At 36.0% G+C, this 23,910-nt stretch overlaps 1 protein-coding gene across 3 annotated transcripts in view; it reads left to right on the forward strand.

Moving 5' to 3' along the window:
- Positions 1-23,910, forward strand: part of FCHSD2 (FCH and double SH3 domains 2) — a 365,055-nt gene that overhangs the window by 257,356 nt on the left and 83,789 nt on the right. For 2 of the 3 annotated variants that reach the window (XM_051987185.1, XM_051987184.1), the window contains exons 11-13: positions 1,293-1,364; positions 9,574-9,690; positions 14,155-14,259. In XM_051987185.1, coding sequence (XP_051843145.1) covers positions 1,293-1,364; positions 9,574-9,690; positions 14,155-14,259 — 294 coding nt within the window. The remainder of the gene's footprint in view (positions 1-1,292; positions 1,365-9,573; positions 9,691-14,154; positions 14,260-23,910) is intronic. The other variant, XM_051987183.1, reaches the window with a different exon arrangement.

Genomic DNA, 23,910 nt, shown 5'->3' on the forward strand with positions numbered 1-23,910 from the left:
CCTGGGTTCACTCTCTGAAACATGAGAATGAGAAAAACTTTTCTAAGAAATAAGTCATGAATCAAGGCAGCTGGGGTATAGTACAGTAAGACTCACCTCAGAGTTAGGAAGCTCTGTGTTCAAGTCCCGTCTTTCATATATATTAGTTATAAATGAACCATTGGACAAATCACTCAACCTCTCAATGTCTTATTGAGACAATGAATTGTAGAGTATCTGTCAAGCTGCATCCATGAATGGAGTTTCCTCACCAAGAGTTCCTTACACAGATGAAATTATAGATTCATTATTGGATGGTATAAGGAAAAGAATTAACATTAAGATTATAGCAGGCATTTTTATTGTGCTTTGCATTCAATAAATTGCTTTAAGACACATTACTTAAGTTATTGATTAATTCTGCACTGGTTTTACAATGTTAAACAAAAACAGTACTATAGGAATCAGTTACGTAGAAACAGTGTTATAAAGAGAACAGCAGACCTATTGGCCTTGCAAGGAATCATTGACACTGGGGCTCCAATACTAGCTCATCCATTAAGTCATCCATCCAATTTGTGTCTCAGGTGATCAAGTAAATAGCATTTCTCAATGTTACAGGGGGTTTGGATATATTGCACAAATAATCTTCTTGTGACAACATTATGTGGCATTTCCTTTGTTCCATCAGCTTTCACTGCAACAATATTAGGTAGATAGTCTGATATTATTATCCTTATTCTTAAAGGAGAGCAGTGAGGCTCATACAAGTTAGTAAATGTTGGGCCATAACTCAAACTCTGGAGTTTTCCTTCCATCTAGACCTCATTCCACCACATTAGCTACATCTTTTAAGGCAGGTTTAAAATATGTCACACATAGCCAGATATCCAGTAGTTGTTGTCAGATATAGTGGGATCTGATTGTAATTCTTCTCCACCAAATAGGTCTCAACTTGTTTGTTACTTTCTGCTGATGACCTGTAAATTAGCTTGGGATTGTCCCTATAGGGAATGGAGGTTTGGCTGTGAGTGCGAGAGGGGAAGACCAAGAAGAGTAGGGAAAAGGAGCTATGGTATTTTTTGGTTAAAAAAAGTTAAGCCTTTAACTAAAATTATAATCAAAAGCAAATTATCCTGACTTTTATCATCAGAAAAAATAGGCCACTTTAGCCCTTTTCTAACTTTTCTTAAGCCTTCCTTTTCTCACCTACTTCCTGCTAAATGTTCTTAACTGCTCTCCTTGTGCCTTTGTGCGTTGCAGCTCTAACTCTATGCTCTGTTTCCTCTGTCTCTGGGCTTTCTCTTGGACAGAGTTTAAATGCAGTGCAGCTGGTGGATATTGAGCCCTCACCCGTCAGTGCTATGAGAATGACCATAGCAGAGGTACATGATCTGGGAGTATCTGTCAGGGTGGGGTTCCCCTGGGGAGCTGGGGGATGAACACACAGACACAGCAGTGAATCATGAAGAAAATCCATTCACTGACTGAATTGACAGTTAAATGTACCATGGTGTTAGTTCCCAATTCCTCCTGTTTTGTGATATGTGATCAGCTGTGGGATTTTACTTCTCATCATTTTCATGTAGAAATTCAGATTCTAATTTGACCAACTTTAATCTTGACTTGAGGAAGAGCTTTCAAATCTCATATATGTCATCATTAATATCTTAGGGAATCATATGTGTCATCATTAATATCTTAGGAACTGGCATCTCTGCTTCTGGAAACATGCTTGGCATCCATTTGTTACTTTTTTCAATGTGTTGACCAGGTTTATATATTGAATTTATATATTTATGTATTGAATATTTTGGATTTATACTGAACTTTTGTAATTAGTGCTGCAATTAACTTATTATATTACATAGGGTAAATGGCATTTTTTTCTATTTCAAATAAAACCAACCACATATAGAATTGTGAAATATCCATTCTAAATAAAATTCTTTTGAGGTTAATGTCTATTTGTTAAAATTAGAGGTTTAGGCTAAGCCAGACTGTAGAATGCTTAGATTGCTCTTCTAATTCATGAATTCAGCAAATATTTATTAAGCAGCTCTCTATGCAGAACATGAACAATACAGGGATAGATGTTTAAAAGTGTAGCTAAGACGTGATTCCTTCCTGCCTTGGGCAAATTCCCAGCTAAGTAGAGGAAGAAGATAAAAGCATAGAGAATTTTATTTAAGCCATGGTCCAAGACACCCCTCCAAAAAAAATTTATATCATGGGACCTGGACTTAGGACTTAGGTTAGTACTATATGTTTGAAATGTCTGACCATGTTATCTTTGGGTTCCATGTACTTGGTATGTAGTGCAAAGCCATAGATTTTCAGAGTTGGAATAGACCTTTGAGACCATCTGATCCATCCCTCTCATTTTAGAGAGGAGAAAATTGAGTCCTAGAGAAATGACTTGCCCAAGACAACTCAGTTAATAGATATTTCTACTTTCTTTCTTTGAGCAAAGCCAAAAAAGCCATTTTGTGGGAGAATTTGCTTCACCTTGCCTTGCTTGGAGAGAAAGTTGCCTGAAAATAATTAGGAGAGTCATTGTAAGAAAGGGCATGTCTCTCCCTCTACCTAGTCCCCTAAGCAAAAAAAAAGGAACATTCTGTGTGCTGAGTTGTCAGCTGTAAGAATAGATTGACAGGGTCAATTATCAGGAACTCTATTTGGTGGACAAGGTTACCTTACTGTGAGTTGGGGAAAGAAAAGAAAAATAATGAAAATGCCCACATCCAACAAGCTGAGCTAAGCACAACTATAAAGGAAAAAGTGCTGAGGGGAAAGAGTTCTTTTAGCCAGCTTTTTAATGTTTCCTAATATATGGGGGAGGACACCCTTTCCTCTCCGCTTTCTTTCAGCTGCATAACAGATCACAGATTGTGGCAGAAAAAAGCTGACAAAGTTCTGGAAATCAGTCATTTTCCTGTTTTTAGCTCTGATGTATTTGTCTAATTAGAGCTGAGCTTTAAGGATCCTTGATTCATTCACTCAAACATTTATCAAGCAAATCTTCTACAGAAAGTACTATGGTTGACACTAAGAGAGATAGACTTTAGATTGTGAATAAATGCATGCATGCATGTATGAATGAAAAACACTGATTATGTGCAAAACTCTATGCCAACTGCTGAGAAGACAAACAGAAAAGTAGTCTCTGCTTTCAAGGAGCTCACATTCTAATAGGAGAAACAACACATATGGGAATTGTAGCTACAGTTATGACGAAAAGTCCCATAGGCCTTAGGATGCAGCAGCAGAGATGATGGTGATGCCATTTCTTTCATGGCATCTTCATTCGACAATACCAAGAACTTAGCTAAGACCTGGTCCCTGCCTTCATGGAGTTTACTATCTAAGGTTGTTATTAAAGGAGGAAGGATTCCTCTTTTATTTTTATTTTTGTTTTCTTTCAATTCTAATTTTTTTCATTTAATTTTAAAATATTTACATTTAAAAAATAATTGATATCTCTTACTATTACTTACCTCTTTATCTGTAAAAACAGTATCATAAACCTTAAAGAAGGTGGCATTTAGACTGAGCTGTCAAACATAGGTAGGAATTTAAAAGTAGAAGGGGAGACATTCCAGGCATAGGGAACATCATGACTAAGGACATGCAGAGGATCTAATGAAGAGAAAGAAAGTCATTCCAGTTTACCTGGAGCATACTGTACATGGAGAAGAGTAATGAGATAACACTGGAAAGACAGAGTAACATCAGATTGTGAATTCAGCGAAAGTAGTAGAAGGTTAGGTCTTTATTCCAATGTGATTGAAAGATAGAGATGAGGACAGCTAGGTGGTGCAGTGTATAGAACACCAGCCCTGAAGTCAGGAGGACCTGAGTTCAAATTTGGTCTCAGAAACCTAATACTGCCTAGTCGTGTGACCCTGGCACGTCACTTAACCCCAATTGCCTCAGCAAAAAAAAAAAAAAAAAAAAAAAAAGATATAGCTATCTTCAGGCTCTTGCCTATATCTCTCTGTATTCCAGACTATGCACGTAAGATTAAATGATCCTCTGAAATGAATATAAATTACTTATCAGCCTCTACCTGGCTGAGGGATGACTAACTCATTAGAATATATTCTTTGTAAGATACTTTCTCTAAGTAATTTCTTCACTGGACAAGAAAATTCAGTCCAATGCAACAAATATCTTATATTAATACTGTGGTACTTATTATATCCAGTATATTGTACTTGGTTCTGAGATCACAAATAAAAGCCCTCCCCTTCATGGATATTACAGTCTTTTAGAGGAGGTGAGACTAGTCGGATACTTTAGTAGATGTGTGATTTTATCTGTTTGGTTTTCCCTCTGCTGGAGTGAACTCCTCTATGATGTCTCCACCTACTACATTCTTATCCATGTCTGTCCATGAATTCTTCATAAAGATACACCAATTTTTTTTATGTTTCCTCAAATGCTTTTCCTCTTTTTTAAATAATATTTTTCTCAATTACATTTAAAAACAATTTTAACATTCATTTTTAAACATTTTGGGTTTCAAATTCTCTTAATCCCTTTCTCCCCATCTTTCTCTCTAAGACAGTAAACAATCTAGTAGAGGTTATATATATAAATATGAACTAACCTTGAAGCAAGGTAGCTTTCAGGCCATTTATAATGCTCTTCCTTAACTTTACTAGCCTTCTGACTTTTCTGCTCATATATGATCTCAGTAACTTCTTTTATGTCATTTCTCATATGTTAGTCATCACTAGTAATACACTTCATCTTGTTATATATACCATGTGTTTTTACATTGCTATTTTTGGTTGTTTCTAAGTTTTGTTTTTCCAGGATTATGATACTCTATTATAAATATAGAGTATCTAAAAGAATACTGGTAACTAAAGGAATGAGTTTCCGTAGCAGCAAGCAATCTGTGATCATTTCTAAGGTCCCTTCTAATGCTATGATTCTCTGTAGTTTCTTTATAACCCATTAAATTGACTTATAAGTGTGTTGGGAACAACATATATTATCTAAACTCTAAAACCCACATTTGCAATCATCTGCATTGTTTTGTTTAGTTTGGGGTGTGTGTGTGTGTGTGTGTTTTACTTCATTTTGGTTTTGGTTAGCCAAAAAGAAGAATAAAAGAATTCTGAATATTATGAGCAAAATGAAAATAACGAGGCATAAAATGAAATAGATTGGTTGTAGGATAAAACATTATTTATCTTTTTTTCTCTCCAGAACTAGAAGTTCCTTGGCCCTACAATATCTAAACTTGTTTTTATATTTACATTCAAACCAAAAATCCCTCTATTTTCTTTTTCCCAGTATTTAAGTAAATAGTAGAGGGGAGAGGGAAAGCACGGAGATTGATATTTTTAAAAATAATAAAAAATAATAACAACTATCTCTTTAGCAATTCAAGACATGTAAAATACTTTCCTCACAATAATCTTATGAGGTATGGAGTAGAGGGACTGTTTTCCCCATCTTCCAGATGAAGAAGATAAATTATAAAAATCATTTGGCTTTTTATAATTTCACTTTATAATAAATTAAGAGATTATTTGACTATAAGGTATGGAGCTAGAAAAACCCTTAGAGATAATTTACTCCAGTCCACTCACTTGACAATTGAAATACCAAGAGAAAGGATTTAGCCAAAATAATCCTGATGGTGAGTGAGAGAAGAAGAATTAAAGCTCTACTCTCCTAATTTTAAATCTAGGACTTCTTGAAGGATGTTAAAAAAAAAAAAAAACATCCTTTTAAAGTGCAAAATACGAGAAACTGAAAGTAGATTTGGTCCTGCAGGCATGGTCTTAGAGGCTCTGCATTGGAAAGAACCTATATCTGAGTTAAAATTCACCCTACATCACACCTGGCCATAGGTACCCAGAGAACATAGACTGAGTCTCCCAGAATATTTAGCCCACGGTTTCTATAAATCTCCTGTACATCTGGCAAGTGCTCCAACAGCCTTTTCTGGAAGATCCACCATTTCAGGGAGAGCATACTACCTCCCCTTGTAACCCTGTCCCTCTGTGGCAGCTCTAATTTTTTTAAGTTTTTCTTCATATCAAGCCAAAAATTTGCCACTTCACACTTCTACCTGTTGTCCTTCATTCTGCCTTCTGGAGCCAACTAGAACGAATCTAATCTCTTTTCTACACAACTGTCCTTCAAACACTTTGAAGACAGTTATCATGTACCCATTAAGTCTTCTCTTTTCCAAACTAAAAATCCTCAGATCCTTCAGTTGATTCTCATTAGGCCTTGAGTCTAGGTCCTGTACCATTCTACATATCTTCTGCACACTATCCAACAAACAATGCCCTTCCTAAAATTTGGTTCTCCAAACCAAACACACTAATTAGCAGCAAACTTAATAAGAGATAACCAGGACAAAATATAACAGAACTCTCACCTCTGTTGTACACTGTACTGCTCTTAGTATAGACCAAGATTTTGTTAATTTTCTTGCGTACTGCATCATACTGATAACTCTAAATGAGTTTGCATTTCACTCAGATCTCTGGATCATTTTGAGATGAATTACTGACCAGCCATATCTTCCCAATCCTGTACTTGTGAAGTTTGATTTTTATTACAAATGTATCACATTTATAATCTTATTCAATTTGGCCCTGTATTCTAGCCTCTTGTTAAGGTATTCTTGGATCCTTATTTTTTATCACTGGGGAGGAAGAAATGGCAATTCCTCTCATCTGCATGTCATCTACAAATATAATAATCATGCCATCTATCTTAATCCAAGTCATTAATAAAATGGCATAGATGCAGTCTTCTATTCCATGCATGGAGACCTTCAGAGTTGGCATAGAATGATCAGTGATCATTTTTTGTGTTTGGTCATTCAGCCCATTTCAAAATCACATTATTTCATCATCTAGGTCACAATTCTTCATCTTTCCATAAGAGTAGCATTATAAATTTTGCCAAATATTTTGCTAAAATCTACATAAATTTTATCTGTGGAGATCATTAGATCCAACTACATAATAACTCTGTCCAGAAAAAAGAAATGAAGTTAGTTTGGGATGATCATTGTAGTGATGCCATTTCAGACCTTTTTGATCAACACTTCCTTTTCTAGCACCTCTCTAATAAGACATTCTAGAATGTTACCAAGAATTGAAGTCAATATTTTTCTGGCCCATAGTTTAAAAACTCTGTTCTATTTTTGAGAATGTGACCATTTACCTTTCTCCAGCCTTTCAGTATCTTTTCCATCTTTCTTGATCTTTCAGAAGTCACTAACAGTATATTAGCAATCACATCTGCCAGTTCTTTTATTACCAGAATGTATAACTCATCAGAACTGAGTGACAAGTCTTCAAGGGCAAGTCCATGCCCTCAGACTATACCATTGGATATATTGACTATCTAAGAATTGTTTGTGGCCTCCCCAGTGCAAAAATCGTTCTTACTGGAACAAATTACAAAAGTGAAATAAGAGTTGAACTAACACTTTGTCTTTTCTCCATTATTTCATTGTTCTGTTCTCCCCTTGCAAAAGTCTTGTACCTTTTATGAGTCGCCTTGTTCCCTAGGGCATCTTTAAAAACACAAAAGCAACTTTCTTTTATTATCCTTAGTTTTCCTTGCCAGCCTTAGTGCATGTGCAGCTTTCACACTCCTGATACTATTTGAAGAGGACATGCCACATTGTATTCATCCTTCATTCTCTTTTGTTGTCTCCATGTTCTTTACATGGCTTTTTAAAAAATCTAAGTTAGCTAGTTAGTTTCCTGTGTCCACATTGGTCTCTTTAAATAATTCCCCTTTTTATCTCTTCTTTGGAATTCTTTATATCTGTGCTTTTAAAACTTAATTGCTAAGGGCTCCTATGCTGATTTCGCATATAGAAGTTCAGTTAATAAAATCCTACTTTTCCTTTCTCTAAATCCTTTGAAATCTTTCTCCAAATGTAGGATGCACAGCAAATATACTTCAAGGACGAGAACTTAGGTTTTTGTTTCTTATGACTTTTACTTAATATGCTTACTCCCTCTGATTCCAAAATTTCCTCATATGAGTTTATTTTTCCCTATTGATGGGAAATATTCCCTACATTTCCCTGTCTTATTTCTCTTGAGTAAAAGATATTCTTCCATAGTGTACCTCATCCCTCATTCCTCACCAGGCTAACTTTTTCTACAACGACCCAAAAGTCTCTCTATTATGAAACATCACTCCAAGTCTAGAAATTCACATTTGAGAAGTATTCTCCATCTCTGTGTCCTCTCCCTCTGATTGTATGTCTCATTCTAGAACTTCCAGGGCCCAGACCAGCACCATCACATTCCTCTTCAGGCTGAATTCCCGATTTTCTCTACTATGTCACCATGTCAAATACCATCATCTCTTCTTATACTCTTTCAAATCTGCACCCCCTCCCTTTTCAAAGCTTCATTTTTGTATTGTTTTCTCCCATTAATTGTGTCATGAGAGCAGAAACTCTCTTTCTTTTTCTTATTTGTATTTCCAGTGCTTAGCATAATACTTGACAGAGAGTAGAGGCATTTAATAACTATCGTACTATATCATGTCAGGAAGAGAAAAGTGTTCAATAGTATTACGTGCTGCAGAAAAATCAAGAAGGATGAGGATTCAAAAGAGGTCAATGGGTTTAGCAAGTAAGAGATCATGAGGGCAGAAACCAAATTACAGAATATTTAGAAGAAAATAAAGGAACTGATATTGAGGGAAAGAGTCAGGTCATGATAATTCAGTGATTTAATGACAAAGTTAGAACACAAGTTTAGTTGCAGCACTTGTTTCAGAGCTCCTGGCCCCACACATTCTCCCTACTCCTCCTCCGTCTCACCTCACCCTCATCCCCCCAAAACCACAGTAAAACAAAAATGGTTCTGTTTTAGCTTGGGGTTTGATTCCACCTGAGCAGTATAAAATTGATCAGTATTGTGGGTAGTTGGATAATCTCATTAAATAGTGCTTTTTTTAATTCATCAAATACTACAAATTCTTTTGAATTTTCAAGAGGCTATATCAGAATATGATAGCAATCATAAGCATGGGGTTAATAATGATGATCACTATCTCTACAATTCTTAAAAGTTCTTTAAGTTTCCTCAAAATAAAGTGTCTCAAAGGAGGTAGTACCAATATTATCACCCCCATTTTGCATACAAGAAAAATGAGATTTTCAAGTCAAAATGGTTTGCCTTTAAACCATCCTATCGGTTGTGTCATCATCTTGAAACCAGGATTTGAATCTAGACCTGTTAATTCTAGTATACTTTTCTATATCAAAGCCTTTCAGCTTTGAAAAACAATTTTTTCTTCACTGAATTTGTCTTGATTCATGCTCAAGACATAGAAGAAGTAACTTAAAATTAATAAATCAAGCTAGAATGTAAGCTTCCTATGCCTGAATGGCAAAGAGATATAATCACTGAAAGCCGTCGCCTGTTTTTTGCTGACTCATCCAGACTTTTTAGACTTGACTTTACTGTCAGAACTGACAGAGTGGAAACTATCTAGTTGGTCATTCTAAGCACCAGAATGATGACCTAATCTCCCCAAGTCATCATTATGTATTTTCTCCATATTTTCTCTCTTATGTTTTAGAGCCGACAGTTGGAATCTGAAACGGGGACCACAGAGGAACACAGCTTAAACAAGGAGGCCCGGAAGTGGGCTACAAGAGTGGCTCGAGAGCACAAAAACATCGTCCACAACCAGAGGGTATGTTACAAGGTTCAGTGTATTCACTTTCCCCAAAAAAATTTGAATTTAGAGCCAGACAGATTTTGAAGTTTTCAAAGAAAGAAAAAACTGGAAGAAAGCAAGTGAGGCAACATAGAATGCTAAAATGGGAAGGGATCTAAACAGGCATTTGTTCCTGTGCCTTCATCTTACAAAGAAAGAAACTGAGTCCCAGAGAGGTGCTTCTCTGCCCATCCTTAATTCTTGGATTTTACATGGTGCTAACAGAAGTCCTTCTGCTCCCCAGTAGTTCTCAGAGTTGTTTTGTTTATTCATCAGTCATTTAGCTTTTTACACACACACACACACACACACACACACACACACACACACACACACATATATAAAGAGAGAGAGTTTATTTATTTATGACCTTGTGGACCATAGTATGCCAGTACTACCCATGAAGTTCTCTCAGCAAAGTCCTGGATTTCCTTGACATTTTTCTTCTCTAGGGGATTAAGGCAAACAAGTTGAGTATATTGCTTAGGGTTACATGACTAGCAAATGCCTGAAATTGGATTTTAATTCAGTCCTTCCTGACTCCAGTCCCAATGTTCTATCCACTGAGTCACATAGCTGCCTGTTTTGCTTCTAGCCCATTATTATTCATTACTGTAAGGAATGGCAGAATACAGATTATTTAGGAATTTTCATATGCATGTGGTAATTCAAAGACAGATGTAAGTTTCGAACAATTCTTGTCTCCATGGCATCGTTTTGTTTTGTTTTGTTTTGTTAATTTTCAATAGTATTTTATTTTTCCAAATACTTTTAAAGAAAATTTTCAGCTTTCATTTCTGTAAGACTCTGTGTTCCAAATTTTTATCTCTTTATCTTGCCCCTTCCCAAGAGAGCAAGTAATCTGATATAGGTTGAATATGTGCAGTTCTTTTAAACATATTTCCATATTTGTCATGTTGTGCAAGAAAAATCAGACCAAAAGGGGGGGGCGGGAAATTAGAAAGAAAAACAAACAAAGTGAAAATATTATGCTTTGATCCATATTCTGGCTCTATAGTTTTCTCTCTGGACATGGCATACCCTTTAAGAACCATTTCCCTCCTTATTGCATCCTTCCCTTCCTATCCATCCATTGTATCCATCTTGGAGCAATGAGCAGAATAACAAGCTCAACAGAGTGTATCTTATGGCAACTAAGAAGACCAAGAGGCAGTCATCCCTCACCCCTCAATTGAATCTCTGTTTGTTTTCAAGTACAGTGACAGGAGAAATCAAACTGAAAGGCACAAGGATAATCACGTGTACTCATCATTCCAAGGAAGATTATGCCAGCTGTCCCTGTTCTGTGATAGAGTTTCTAAGCACTCTGAGAAACTATTGTCTGGCATTAGTGTTTGGCCGTAAGTTAAAAGATTGTACTATACCACATTTAGCCAAAACTAAATGCTAAAGTCACTTTAGAAACCATCAGATCCATGAATAGAGAGAATGCCCTACTAGTTTCTCTTGAACTATAATCCTTATCAGTTAGAAATGCACGCTTTTGGAGTTGTCTTATTTGTCCCAATAGCCATCTTCTTCTGGTTTTCAATTATCAGTGGAACATCGCTATTACTTCCAAGGACAAAAATAGGTTACAGTAGTAAGTTATCAGCTTTTCCCTTAGCCTGGCAACTTCTCAAATCCAGTAAAAAAAAGTAACACATCAATTCATCTTTCAGTTAAAGAACACCTTTAAAAGCCTGCTGATGGCTTAGTATTTTCCTTTGACCAATAAAATTGGTCTGAATCTATTGAAGAAAGGTTTGCCTTTTATGCCCAACTAAAATTGTGTCTTTAGAAACACAGCTTCTTGGATATTGTTTTAGTTCATGAAAAAATATGCTCTCAAGCTTGATCTCCAGACTTGATATTTTTTTCTCTACGCTTAGGTATTTTCCTCAGAAGTTATACCAGCTCCAAGTAAGAATCTGAATTTTTACCAGGATGATGATGATAATGATAATTCTTACATCACACTTTACAAATTACTCTCACATGCATTCTTATTTGATTTTTTCCACTCTCTGTGAGATGCCTAGGCATTACTATCCCTGTTTTACAGATGAAGAAACTGAGGCCCAGAAAGGTTAAATAACTTGCCCAAGATTATACCGTAGGTAAGTAGAAGAGAAAACTAGGACCCAGGTCTTCTAACTCCAAGCCCAGGGCTTTCTCTATTGCACCACGATGGAATATGTAGAAAAAGAATTCCCATGCAGCAGGCTTTGTCTGACAAGCCTCTAGGTCCATATGCTGCTGTCCTTCTCACTTAGACCCTCACCAGAAAAGAAAATGAAGCTGCTCGTGCTACATACACCCTAAGGATTTCAGGGTTTGGGAAAATGAAGAAGAGTGTGTCATCACAAAAATTGCTAATATAGAATACAGAATGACTCTCTCCTTATGAACTCGTTGTCTTTCCATACATTTTCTTTTCTTTTTCTTTTTTTTTATTTTTTTACTAATAGTAGTTCTATCATAGTTCAGTTTTAAAATTTTGTCTCTCATAGCAACCTCATGGGATAAGCAACAAAATTATTATCCCCATTTTCAGATATGGAAACTGATACTTTAGAGATTATACTGAGAAAATATCTGAGCCAAGATTGTTAGATCTTCTGACCCCCAAATCCAAAGCTCTTTCCATAATGTCCTATTTCCTTTCTAAATAAGAGAATTGAGAGGAGTTCAAAGAAAAAGATCACGGTGACTAAAAAGGCCTTCTTGGCATTTGGGTCAACCCCCTTACATAAGATAAGGAAATTGAAGGCCCAGTGATTCCCCCAAGAATTTCTACCAAGTAAATACCATCAGTTTTGAAATCTGAAGGAAACCTGAATCACACACATTCATAGCTCTGTAGATTGGAGAAGACATCCAGTCTAACGCCTCTGCTATCATTCTAGGGATACTAGGAGTTCTGCAGCATCCCCAGCAGAGAGCCATCCATCCTCTGTTTGAAGGCTCTATGAAAAAAAGACACACACTCCTCTCAAAGCAGTCCATTCCAGGCTCGGGCAGCTCTTAAATATTAAGAAGTTTTTCATTATATCAAACTTATATCTGTTTGGGGGGCCAAATAGAAAAAGGTTAATGACAGGCTTTCTAAAAACTAACTCTTTAGAGACTTAAAAATAGCCTCCATTTCTCTTCTCTCATTTATCAGACATCCCCATGTCTTTCTACCACTCATTCTGGCATGTTCTCTAAAATCTCACCAGGCCTTCCTCTGAATGTGCTCCAGCTTGCCAGTGTTCTTCCTAAAATGTAGCACCTAGAGCTAAAAACATTGCCCATGGTGTTGTCTATCCAAGCAGATAAATAGTTGGTCTATAACTTCTCTCACTCTGAACTCTAGATGCTCCCCGCCCCCCTTTTTTGGCTGCTGTGTCATATTTTAGACTTACATTGAATTTGTAGACTACCAAAGTCCTCAAATTACTTTCTCAGATCCTTCTTACACAAATCATCATCTCAGAGCCATGTGACTGAATTTTTTTTTTAACTCAAATGTAGGTTTTTACATTTCTCCCTATTAATTTAACTTCTTTAGATCTTCTATGATGTTAACTCTTCATAAAGTTCTGTCTTTGACACTAATTCACTATGTCAATTACTGACTCCACCTCTTAGTGACTCAGTTTCCTCATTTGAAAGATGGAGATAGCATTTGCATTATGTTCTTCACTGGGTTGTTGTGAGGAAAGCATATTGTAATTCTTAAAAGAACTATAAGAATATAAGTTATGAGAAAACTGAAGTGTCATATATCTCTGGGAAAGGGAATGACAAGACCATTATTAATTTACACTAAAATGTTGACAGTCATTACCTGAGATCAGATTTTGATTGAGGGGAAGAGGGGAAAATGGGAGAAAAAACTACAGCCAAAAGGATACAGAGTATACAACAAACTACATAGAGGGAGAAAGGGGCAATAAAGGCACCAAATATAAATTTCACATATACTATTAAATTTAACCTACCACTCTCAAATGAAGCAGCAGGTATTGCCTTCACCCACATCTTCAGTAAGTAGCCCTGATTTTGTGTTATCTGTACTGCAAAGATATATACCCTTAGCTCCAGAGTTATAGCTGTGGCATTCCAAGAAACAAGAAGACCCAATAGAAAAAAAATTTCTCTCCAGATTACTTAACTCCACATCTGTTTGCATGTGAGGTGATCAGATATTTCTGAAAGTATCTAATAGTTTGAGGTGCATTGTTTGAAATATTCAAAAATCCTACCAGACTTTGACTTCTAGACAATAATGTGGAATTTGGCAGAATAAATATCTAATTATATTTGGGGGGGGGAGGATTTTGTTCAACCTAAAACAGAGGCTAATTGTTAATTTAATGAGCTTTTTCTTTTATATGAATACCAAGTTTTTATATAACAAAATGTTTGTGCTTTTCCTATTTTATTTTATAGGCCCTGGAAGAGTTAGAATGTCATGGTGTTGCTGTATCAGAGCAAAATCGAGCAGAACTGGAACAGAAGATAGATGAAGCTAGAGAAAGTATTCGTAAAGCAGAGGTGAGACATCTCTCCTGACCCATTCCCTTGTGCACTACCCAGAGAAGCTGGCTACCAATTCTCATTGTTTATTTGGATGGCTCAAAACCCCCAGTTCATAATGTTTTTGGGAATTGAAAGATACCTATAAATACGTGTGTGTGTGTGTGTGTGTATGCATACAACATAGATACACACAGAGAGGAAGACAAGGAAAAGGAAAGGCTTCTGTTCTAAATCAGTGAATATTCAGTAGATATTCACTGAGCACAAACTTTGTACTGTCTGCATGGCAGAGAGGGAAGAAGGAAGATAGGTGGGAGAGATGATTAAAGGAATAAAAACAAGCATTAAAAAATGTATATTCTTTATCTTATATAAAAGTCTAAGGCAAAGATGTGTGAAAGAATAGTCTCTAATATAAGTTCAATTGAAAATATTTCTAAGTGCCCTAAAAGACTGTGCTCTTGACATTGCTACAAATATAATGTATACAAATAGGAAACCCAGGAAAAGTGCTATCAAGAGAAAGAGGTTCCGCAAACATTAAATTCAACAAATATTTCTAAATCACTTTCATCTGCAGGAGAGGAGTTGGTTTTATGGAAGAGTGGCATCTGAGTTATATCTTAAAAGAAGAGTAGAAATATGCAACAGAAAAACTTTGAAGGGTAGTTTATTCTAGGTATGATGAACAGTATGATCATAATCTTGAAGAATATAAAGAAAGAGAAATGGAAAGTAATCTATTTTGATAGAAACCGAACATATGAAGGGGTTTGTAGAAGATAAAATCGGATAGATATATTGGACAATTGTCAAGGGCCTTGAATGTAAGAATCAAGAGTTTAAATTTTCTTCAGAAAGCAGTAGAGAAACATAGGATTAATGTGGTGTGCTAGAAAGACTAGTTGGGTAAGAGTGTAGAGAATGGATTGGAGAAAGAATAAAATGGAAAGAGGAAAGCTAGTAAAAAGTTCCTATTACAGTAGTCCATTCAATAAAAAAAACCCTGAACTTGAACTAAGCAGATTGCAGCAATAATGAAGAAGAGTGGGTTCAGTGTGAGAGAGATTGCAAAATCAGAAATGGTAGGATTTGACAACTGTTTGGATATAGCGAGTCAGAGATGGGAAAAAGCGAAAATTGGAAGAAAAGAATAAAAGATGACACCATTATTACTAGCCTCATTAAATGGAAAGTTGATGAGAACATCAAACAGAGAAGTCATTGGGTGAAAAAGGCAAGTTTAAAGGAAAAGGTGATAAGTTTGAGGACTTAAAAATAATTCTAACAAGCAATTGGAACTACTCTTTGGGACTACTACTCTGGAGAAAAATGGAGGAGAGGCAGAGATAAGAATTTGTCAATCATGTGCATTAAAGTGATAATTGAAGAGTTGGATAAGATCACCAGAAGAAAGTAGTAAAAGTAAAGAGAAGGGGCTTAATATAATCTTAATAAATACATTTAAGTAAGTCACACACTTAAGAGTGAGGAAAGGATGAAGGGGAAGAGCCAAAACAGGAGAAAGAATCAGTTTTATAGGGACAAACACAAATACATTGTCGTTGTTCAGTTGTTTTATTTGTGTCTGACTCTTCATGACTCCATTTGGAGTTTTTTTAAAATAAAGATGGTATAGTATTTTGCCATTTCCTTCTCCAGTTCATTTTGTAGATGAGGAAACTGAGGCAAAAAAGGATTAAATGACTTGCTAATAAGTGATTGAAATCAGATTTGAACTTGGGAAGAGGAGTCTTCGGATTCATGGTAGTCTTATCTGCTATACCACCCAGCACCCTCATAATACATTTATAATCCAGAAATGTAAATTGCAGTATTTGTTGTTATGTTAATAAATAATACCAATCAGCAAGTCTTTGGTCAAGTATTTGGAGTAAGCACTGGGGATACAAGGAAAACAATAGAAGTCTCTGTCTTCAAGAAGCTTATATTCTAATAGGAGAGATAATGTACATAAATAGGTACATAAAAGAAACATTCAGAATAGATAGAAAGTAATTTCAAAGGCAAAAACACTAAAACTGGAGAGATGGTAAAAAAAAAAAATAGATAAACTCCTACAGAAGTTGGGATTTGAACTAAGAGTCTTGAAAGAGCCAAGGACAGAATTACAGAAGTACATTTCAGGAATGGGAGGCATCTTATCTTTCTTATCAACTATTGTTGGCCCCAGGACTTTGTCCTGGGTGTCTTCCCTTTTCCATACAGAGGCATGGAATGCAAAGGCAGAGAGATGTGGGGTCATCTGTAAAAAGTAGCCAGCAGGTTAGTGTGGCTGAAGTGTAGATAATAGAGCATAGGACTGGAAAGGTAGGAAAGGACTCAGTGTGAGGAGCTTCAAATGCCAAACAAAAGACTTTGTTTGATCCCAGAGGCAAGAGGGAGCCATTGGAATTACTGGGATGGTGGAGGAAGGTGACAGACTTCTATTTTGAAAAAATGTTTTAAGTGCTGTTTGGAGAGTGTATTGGAGTAATAAAAGACTTATGGCTAGAAAATTAGCTAAAAGAATAGTGCGGTAATCCAGACAAGAGGAGACGAAGATCTGAACTATAGTGATGATCATGTGAGTGGAGGGAAGAGGACATACATGAGCATTGTTATAAATGATTAAGATCTGATTACTTGGTTCATTCAGCACAAAATGTCAAGAATAACACTGAGGTTGCAAACCTATGTTACTGGGACTGTGCTAGTATCCTCATCACTAATAAGGAAGTTCAAAAAAGATGAAGGGAAATGAGTTTTATTTTGGACATGCTAAGTTTGAAATTCCTATGGGAAATCTAGATCAAAATCTCCAATAAGCACTCCAATAAGCAATGAGACTAAGAGCTCATCAATGAGACTAGAGTTGAATGCAGAAATTATCTGCATAAGGATGATAAATGAATCCATGAGAGCCAACAGACTTGCCAAGAGAGATGGTATATATAGAGCAGGCCTGCTACTTACAGGCCAAATGTGTATGTCAACCTATTTTTATAGCTTCCATCTAAGAATGACTTTTTATGTTTTTTTAAAAATACAATAAAAATACATTTTAAAATGTAAAAATCATTCTTGACCTTCCAAAGCACATTAAAAACAAGCTATGGTCCAGATTTGGTCTATGCTGTGCTTTGCCCAATCCCTAGATAAGGAAAAGGGAAGACATCCCAGGATAAAGCCTCGGGGACCAACAATAATTGATAAGAATGACTTGGACAAAGAACTAACAAAGTAGAGGGAGAAAAAAATAGCCCAAGAGGTAGGAGAACCAGGAGAGAGTAGTATCACAAAAACCCAGAAAGGAAAGTGTCCAGGAAGAAAATGTGATTAATAGTATTAAATGTTCAGAGAAGTCAAAAAGGATGATTATTTTTTTTTTTAGGATGATTATTTTTACAAGGAGTAAGGCAGTGGTCCTCAAACTTTTGTTCTCAATATCTTTATCCTATTAAAAATGATTGAGGATCTGTCCAAAGAGTTTTTGTTTATGTGGGTTATAGTTATAGATATTGATCACATTAAAAATAAAAAACCAATTATGAATTTGTAGACTCTCTGAAAGGATTTCAGAGATTCCGAGAATGCTCTGGACCAGACTTTGAGAACCACTGGGGTAAGGGATGGTTGATAACCTTGGGAAGAATGGCTTTGAGTGAATGACATACTTGAGTACCAGATTAGAGAAGACTTAAAAGAAAATCAAGGAAGGGAAGTGGTAGTACCAAGTTTAGATGGCCTTTTCAAAAAGTTTAGCTGAAAAGTGAAGGAGTGATATAGAATATAGCTTGTAGAGAAGATGGGATTTTTTTTTAAGATCATAAAAATGTGTGTATGTTTGTAAGCAATAGAGAAGATTAGAGAGAAAGTGAGGTCAATTTGTTACAGAAAATAGGACTCACATAGGCATATACAGGGATTGACTTTGGGAAAGACTGAAATGATGGAAATAGTAGGACAATATTAGTGAACAATATAGTGGAAATAGTAGGATAATAGTAGTATTAGAGGAATGCAAGATGAAGAGAAATGGACTTTGGTGAATGACCTCAGCTTTTTCTGGTAACTATAAGGCAAAGTTCTGAACAGAGATGATTGTGAGGAGAGGTACCATGGGAGGCTGAAGGAAGAAAGAGAAGGTTGGAAATAGCCACTGTTTGGCCAATGTAATGAAGAAGTGATTAGGGAAAGGTAGAAAGGTTGCCATGCTATAGATAAAAGCTCAGTTCCAATCACAGTTTCTTCACATGTCTTCTTCCATTTCTATTCAGTAGCATATTAATAAGAATGAAGAGGACAACAGTTACAAAATACTCCTTACACAAAAAAAAGATAGATCTAATGAATTAGATGACAGTTAGATCGTGCAATGCATAGAATGCCAGGCCTGGAATCAGGAAAGCTCATCTTCCTGAGTTCAAATCCAACTCCAGATACTTCCTAGCTGTGCAACCTTGGGCAAATCACACAACATACATACATACATACATATATACATACATATATGTGTATATGTATATATATATATATATATATATATATACACACACACACTCACACATTTATTGAAGAAATCTGTTTTTATTATATTTAAAGTACTTTGCTGGCTTTAAAGTGCTAGACATATAGATATATAGATATGTGTATGTGTATATGAACACACATAAATATATGCTTACAAAAGAATGAAATTAAAAAGCATTGGATATGACCTCGGCTTGTCCAAGCACAAGAATGACATCATGATTAATTAAACCTTATGACTAGTTGCTTATGAACAGTTCAAATATTGGGTTCAGTCATTGTGCTATTTACAGTTATCACAAGAGTGTTTGCATTTGATAAGATGGGATTCAAGTACATTATGGCCCTGTTTGGATCACCTGATTAATTCAAGAACTGAGCAGGATCTGCTATTGCTTAAAGTACCTTTTAGTTCTAAATCATACTTTCTCCTGATGTTTTTTCTTTTTTAATTACATTTCCCAGTCATACATAATCTTTGTCCAAGAAGAGTGGTGTGGGAAGTTCCTGAATTTGATCACAGCATCCTGGATTCAGATCTTAGATCACATCTCTTAGAGCATCAGTCATATAAACTTTGCCCTGCCTCCCACATCAGGTCGTTGTGAGGATCGAATAAGATAACATATGAAAAGTTTTAAATTGCAGTAGCTTAAAACCTTACTGTAACTTTTGGAATATCTTATCTAATATCGAGTACCTAATCCTTTAGCACTTTAGAAGCTGCACAGTCTTCTGACAATAACCCTGCTACAACCAAGGAGTGCAATTGTTCCTAAAATTCCATTTTGTAGACAAATTAAGGCTCAGGCTGTTAATTTGCCAGAGGACAGTGCCTCTGAGTGATGGCTTTACCAGTCAAAGTCAGGTCTTCTAATTTCCTTGTCTCTTTTTTTTTTTTTGGTACATACCAGAACACATACAGAAAGAAATGATGAATAGCAAGTGAGCAGCAATTAATATTTTCATTTTAATTTATTCATTGTGTTTATATTTTGCTGTTCACTTAACTAACTACAAAAATCAGTCACAGGAGTATGAAGAATAACTACTGGCTACATTGCTATTGTGCAGCTAGTGCAGTGAATAGAGCACTGGGCCTGGAACCAGAAAAATCTGAATTCAAATCTGGTCATAGGCATTTCCTAGCTGTATGACCCTGGGCAAGTCACTTCACTCAGACTGCCTCCATTTCCTTGTCTGTAAAATGAGCTTGGATAATGAAATAAAATTTCCCCAGTATTTCTACCAAGAAAATGCCAACGAGGCTCATGATGAGTCAGACTTGACTGAAAAACAACTCAACAACTTAGTGCTTCCAAATTTAGAAAATATATTATTCACAATAATTTTGTGAGTGATGGTACAAGAGTCATCATTCCTATTTGTAATTAAGAAAAAGAAGGCTCTTAAAAGTAGAAAGAATTGTCCCCAATCCCAGAGACAAGTCAGAGAGGGGCTGAAGTCCCTACCTCCTGCCTTCAGGACCAGGCCGCTTTTTACTGCACTGTGCTGCCTCTACTCCGTGTCTCTTTGCTAGTTAGGCCTTGGGGACCTGAACCTTATAGATTCCTGTTCACATATTCAGATTGTCCACTCTTTTCTCTGCAACCTCTGATGCCCAGTAGTGTCTAGTTTTAACCATGTAAGACTAGGACTCCAAAAATTGTGCTTCTGAGATACACTCATTTATAAACTCATGTGGAATCAAATTGGAACCCAAATCATTTCATTTCTTCTGCGGTAGCCGTGTCACCCTGCAATAGTCTTAATAGCCTAGAAGACTCCCTTTCTGTAAATTGCTTTCTGAAATCCCAGACTCTTGGTTCTTCAATATATGATTTTGTCTTCATATGTTTTACCTTTCAGTTCCAAAAAGTTAAAAGATACCTAGGCACAAGACATTATGTTCCTTTGTCCTAAGACTTTCCATTTAAACTAATGAGATTAAACTGAGGCTATACCCTGTTAATTTTTAACCCTTGCTACTTATATCACATACTTTCCAAACAGTAACTTTCAATTATTAATTAAGTGCCTACTGTATGCAGCATATTGTGCCAAACATAAACTGATGGTAAGCATATACTATATGCAAAGCACTGGGCTGAGACTAGAATATTATTAAGCAAGTACTTACTGTGTTCATAGTTAGGAACTAAGAGTAGATAATGTACTTTTTTTCTAGTTTTAAAGTAATAAGCTTAAACATATGGTACTTTATGATGACAGAGCATTTTTATGCATATTTCATTTGATTATCACAGCAGTCTTGTTTAATCCATCACCTTTAATTTGCAAATGAGGAAGCTGCCTGAAAGAGAGGAGAGAAAGCATGAGGCCGCACACAGACAGTAACTACACTGAGGCAGTAGCCCTTGAGCAGGGGGTTTTTGATTCCAAGTCTAGGACTCTTTCCATTCCACCATGCTGCCTCCAAAGACTCTGTCAGTCACTTTAAGAAGTATATTAGTCCTGGACCCTCAAACTGAAAGCCAGATGCTCCCCTGCTAAGACAATCCCAGATGCCTTACCTGTCCAGTGAGCCAAGAATCTTGACTGATTATCCAGACAAGATGATGAAGGGCTAGACTAAGGAAAGGGAAGATCCTTTTCTTTGCCTGTATACTGTTGGCCTATATATGACATCATGATGAATCGTCTCACCCTATTGCTTCAAGCAGTGGGGCAATTAGGAGGCACAGTGAATAAAACACTGGATCTGAAGTTCAGAACCCTCCTCTTCCCGAGTTCAAATCCAGACTCAAGATAGTTACTAGCTGTGTGACCCTGGGCAAAATACTTAATCCTATTTGCTTAAGTTTTCTTCACTGTAAAGTGAATTGGGGAAAGGAGAGGGCAAATCTTTGCCAAGAAAGTCTCATATGGGTTCATGAAAATTTAAACATGACCAAAGCCAAGTCCCATTGCATTGCATGACAATGAAAAGTAATGACTATGCATCACTGAATCACAAAAAGAAATGGAGAAAATGTGAAAAATTAAATACCAATAGAGGCAACTTTTAAGTAGATAAAATAAAATAGATGATATGACTTTTTTCCCACTTCTGTATCATTCTACAAGTTATAAAGCACTTCCCTCTAAATATCCCTATAAAGTAGTAAGGTATCTATCACCCTCATTTAACAGAAGCCAAAAGTAAGACTCAGAGAGAGCAATTACTTGCTTAGGGTCATGCCCTGAAGATGTCTTAGAATTCCAGATCCAGTGTTCTTTCCATTCCATAAAGATGTCCCCCTACAAACAACACCTGGTAATAAAAGTAGCTAATTCACATTCTTATATTGCTTTAAAGTTTGCAAGCATTCTTATCACAACCTTGTGAGAACACAATAGCGTAAGGATAACTGTCACCATTTTTTACTTGAGGAAACCAAGAATCTGAGGGAGTAACATTTAGCCCTTGGTCATTCAATTGGTAAATTTCAGAGCTGTATAGTACCTGAATGCAGGGTTTCTGACTTTTAAGTCCAGAACTCCTTCGCCTATCTCACAATGCTACAGAATTTGATCATTAGATGTTTTTGAACAGTGAGTGTACAATGGCAGATGCTGTCACCTGCCAGTGAATTGATGGAGAATGTTTCTGACTCTAACTCCCTGAAACACCTTCAGTGAGCCGTTCCCATTTTTAGAGACTCAGTTTCTCCCTTTGAAAAATTAAAAGTTTGAATTTACTTGATCATTCAGGTCCAAATATCCATTTTTCTTCGGATTAAATTGTTATGCATTTTAAATTGTATGCATTTTAAAAATGAGAGTTCTTAAAACAAGCCCATGCTGAAGCCTGTTGATCTTTAGGTGGGTTGTGGGTTCCATCTGACATAGAACTATTGGACTGACTTGACACATGCTAATCATTTGTTAACTCATATTTGTTTTATTTTCTTTTTAAAATTAATTTACTTAACCTTGCAATAGATAATGAAGGTTTGAATTGCCATCCATTTAACTAAGAGGTTAGCCAGGCTGATTTTCAAAATCACTGACACATCTTTAACACACATTTGGAAACACTAAAAGATTCTGTTTTTAACTACTTGATAAAATGAAATACAAGCAGTTGGTACTTGAGAAGAAAAATAACCTTCTGGAATGCAATTTTTTCTTTAAAAATTATATTTATCAGTGACTTTACAACATTCTAAGAGAAAGAATTAATTAGTGTTATTAAATTAGTTGAACCAAAATAAAGGTAAAAATAATAAGTGGGCTTTCTGAGAAATTATCTCCCTAAAACTACTTTTTCTCATGTAAAATGGTAATTATCATACTTTTATTTCCTGTTTTATGTAGCTTAAGTGAGAATAATACTTTCTCAAGATTACAATGTTATTATTATTTCAAAGATTTGCTATTTTATCTGTATTGAAATGACTTCCCCCATTGTATGTTGTTCCCAGGGAACAGCCTGCAAGTTATGTGGGATTTTCACCATTTTACATAAGAAAAAAACCAGCTCAGTGAGGTGACTTCCCAAAAAGCCTATTTGGATCTTGGTTTGTGTAAACCATGTGTGGCAATTGATAATGCTCACAAGAATAATGTTAGAGAAGTGAGATCAGCGTCCTGAACAAGAAACTATTTTGTGCAGTATTTTTCTCTGATTTAGAAAATTATTTCTTTATTTTCTGAGGCTAATATTCCAGTTCATCCTCCAAACTGCCACCAAAGTTATTTTTCTTAAAGGCAGTAAACTTCCAGTGGCTTTCTAATACCTCTAGAATTAAATATAAACTCTTTTGTTTATTCTTTAAGCCTAACTTGATTCCAGCCTGTCTTTCTAAGCTCATTGGGCAATATACTCTCTTCCATACTCCTTGATCCAGCCAAGCTATCTTCCTCTCTCTCGTTCGTTACACACAATATTACAGTACCCGTCTCCATACCTTTCCAAAGGCTGTCCCGTGTGCTTTAAGTGCCTTCCCTATTTACCTATTCTCCAGAGAATCTCACTCTTCCTTGGAGATTCTTTTCAAATGCCACCTTTTATATAAAGCTTTCCTTGATCCACTCAACTGCTAATTCCCTTTCTCTCAAAACAGTTAGATTTAACCAATTTGTATTTATTTATAATTTTTACCTTTTATTTTCATCCTGCATAGACTT

This window comes from Antechinus flavipes, chromosome 3 (assembly GCF_016432865.1).
Source record: "Antechinus flavipes isolate AdamAnt ecotype Samford, QLD, Australia chromosome 3, AdamAnt_v2, whole genome shotgun sequence".
Taxonomy (NCBI): domain Eukaryota; kingdom Metazoa; phylum Chordata; class Mammalia; order Dasyuromorphia; family Dasyuridae; genus Antechinus; species Antechinus flavipes.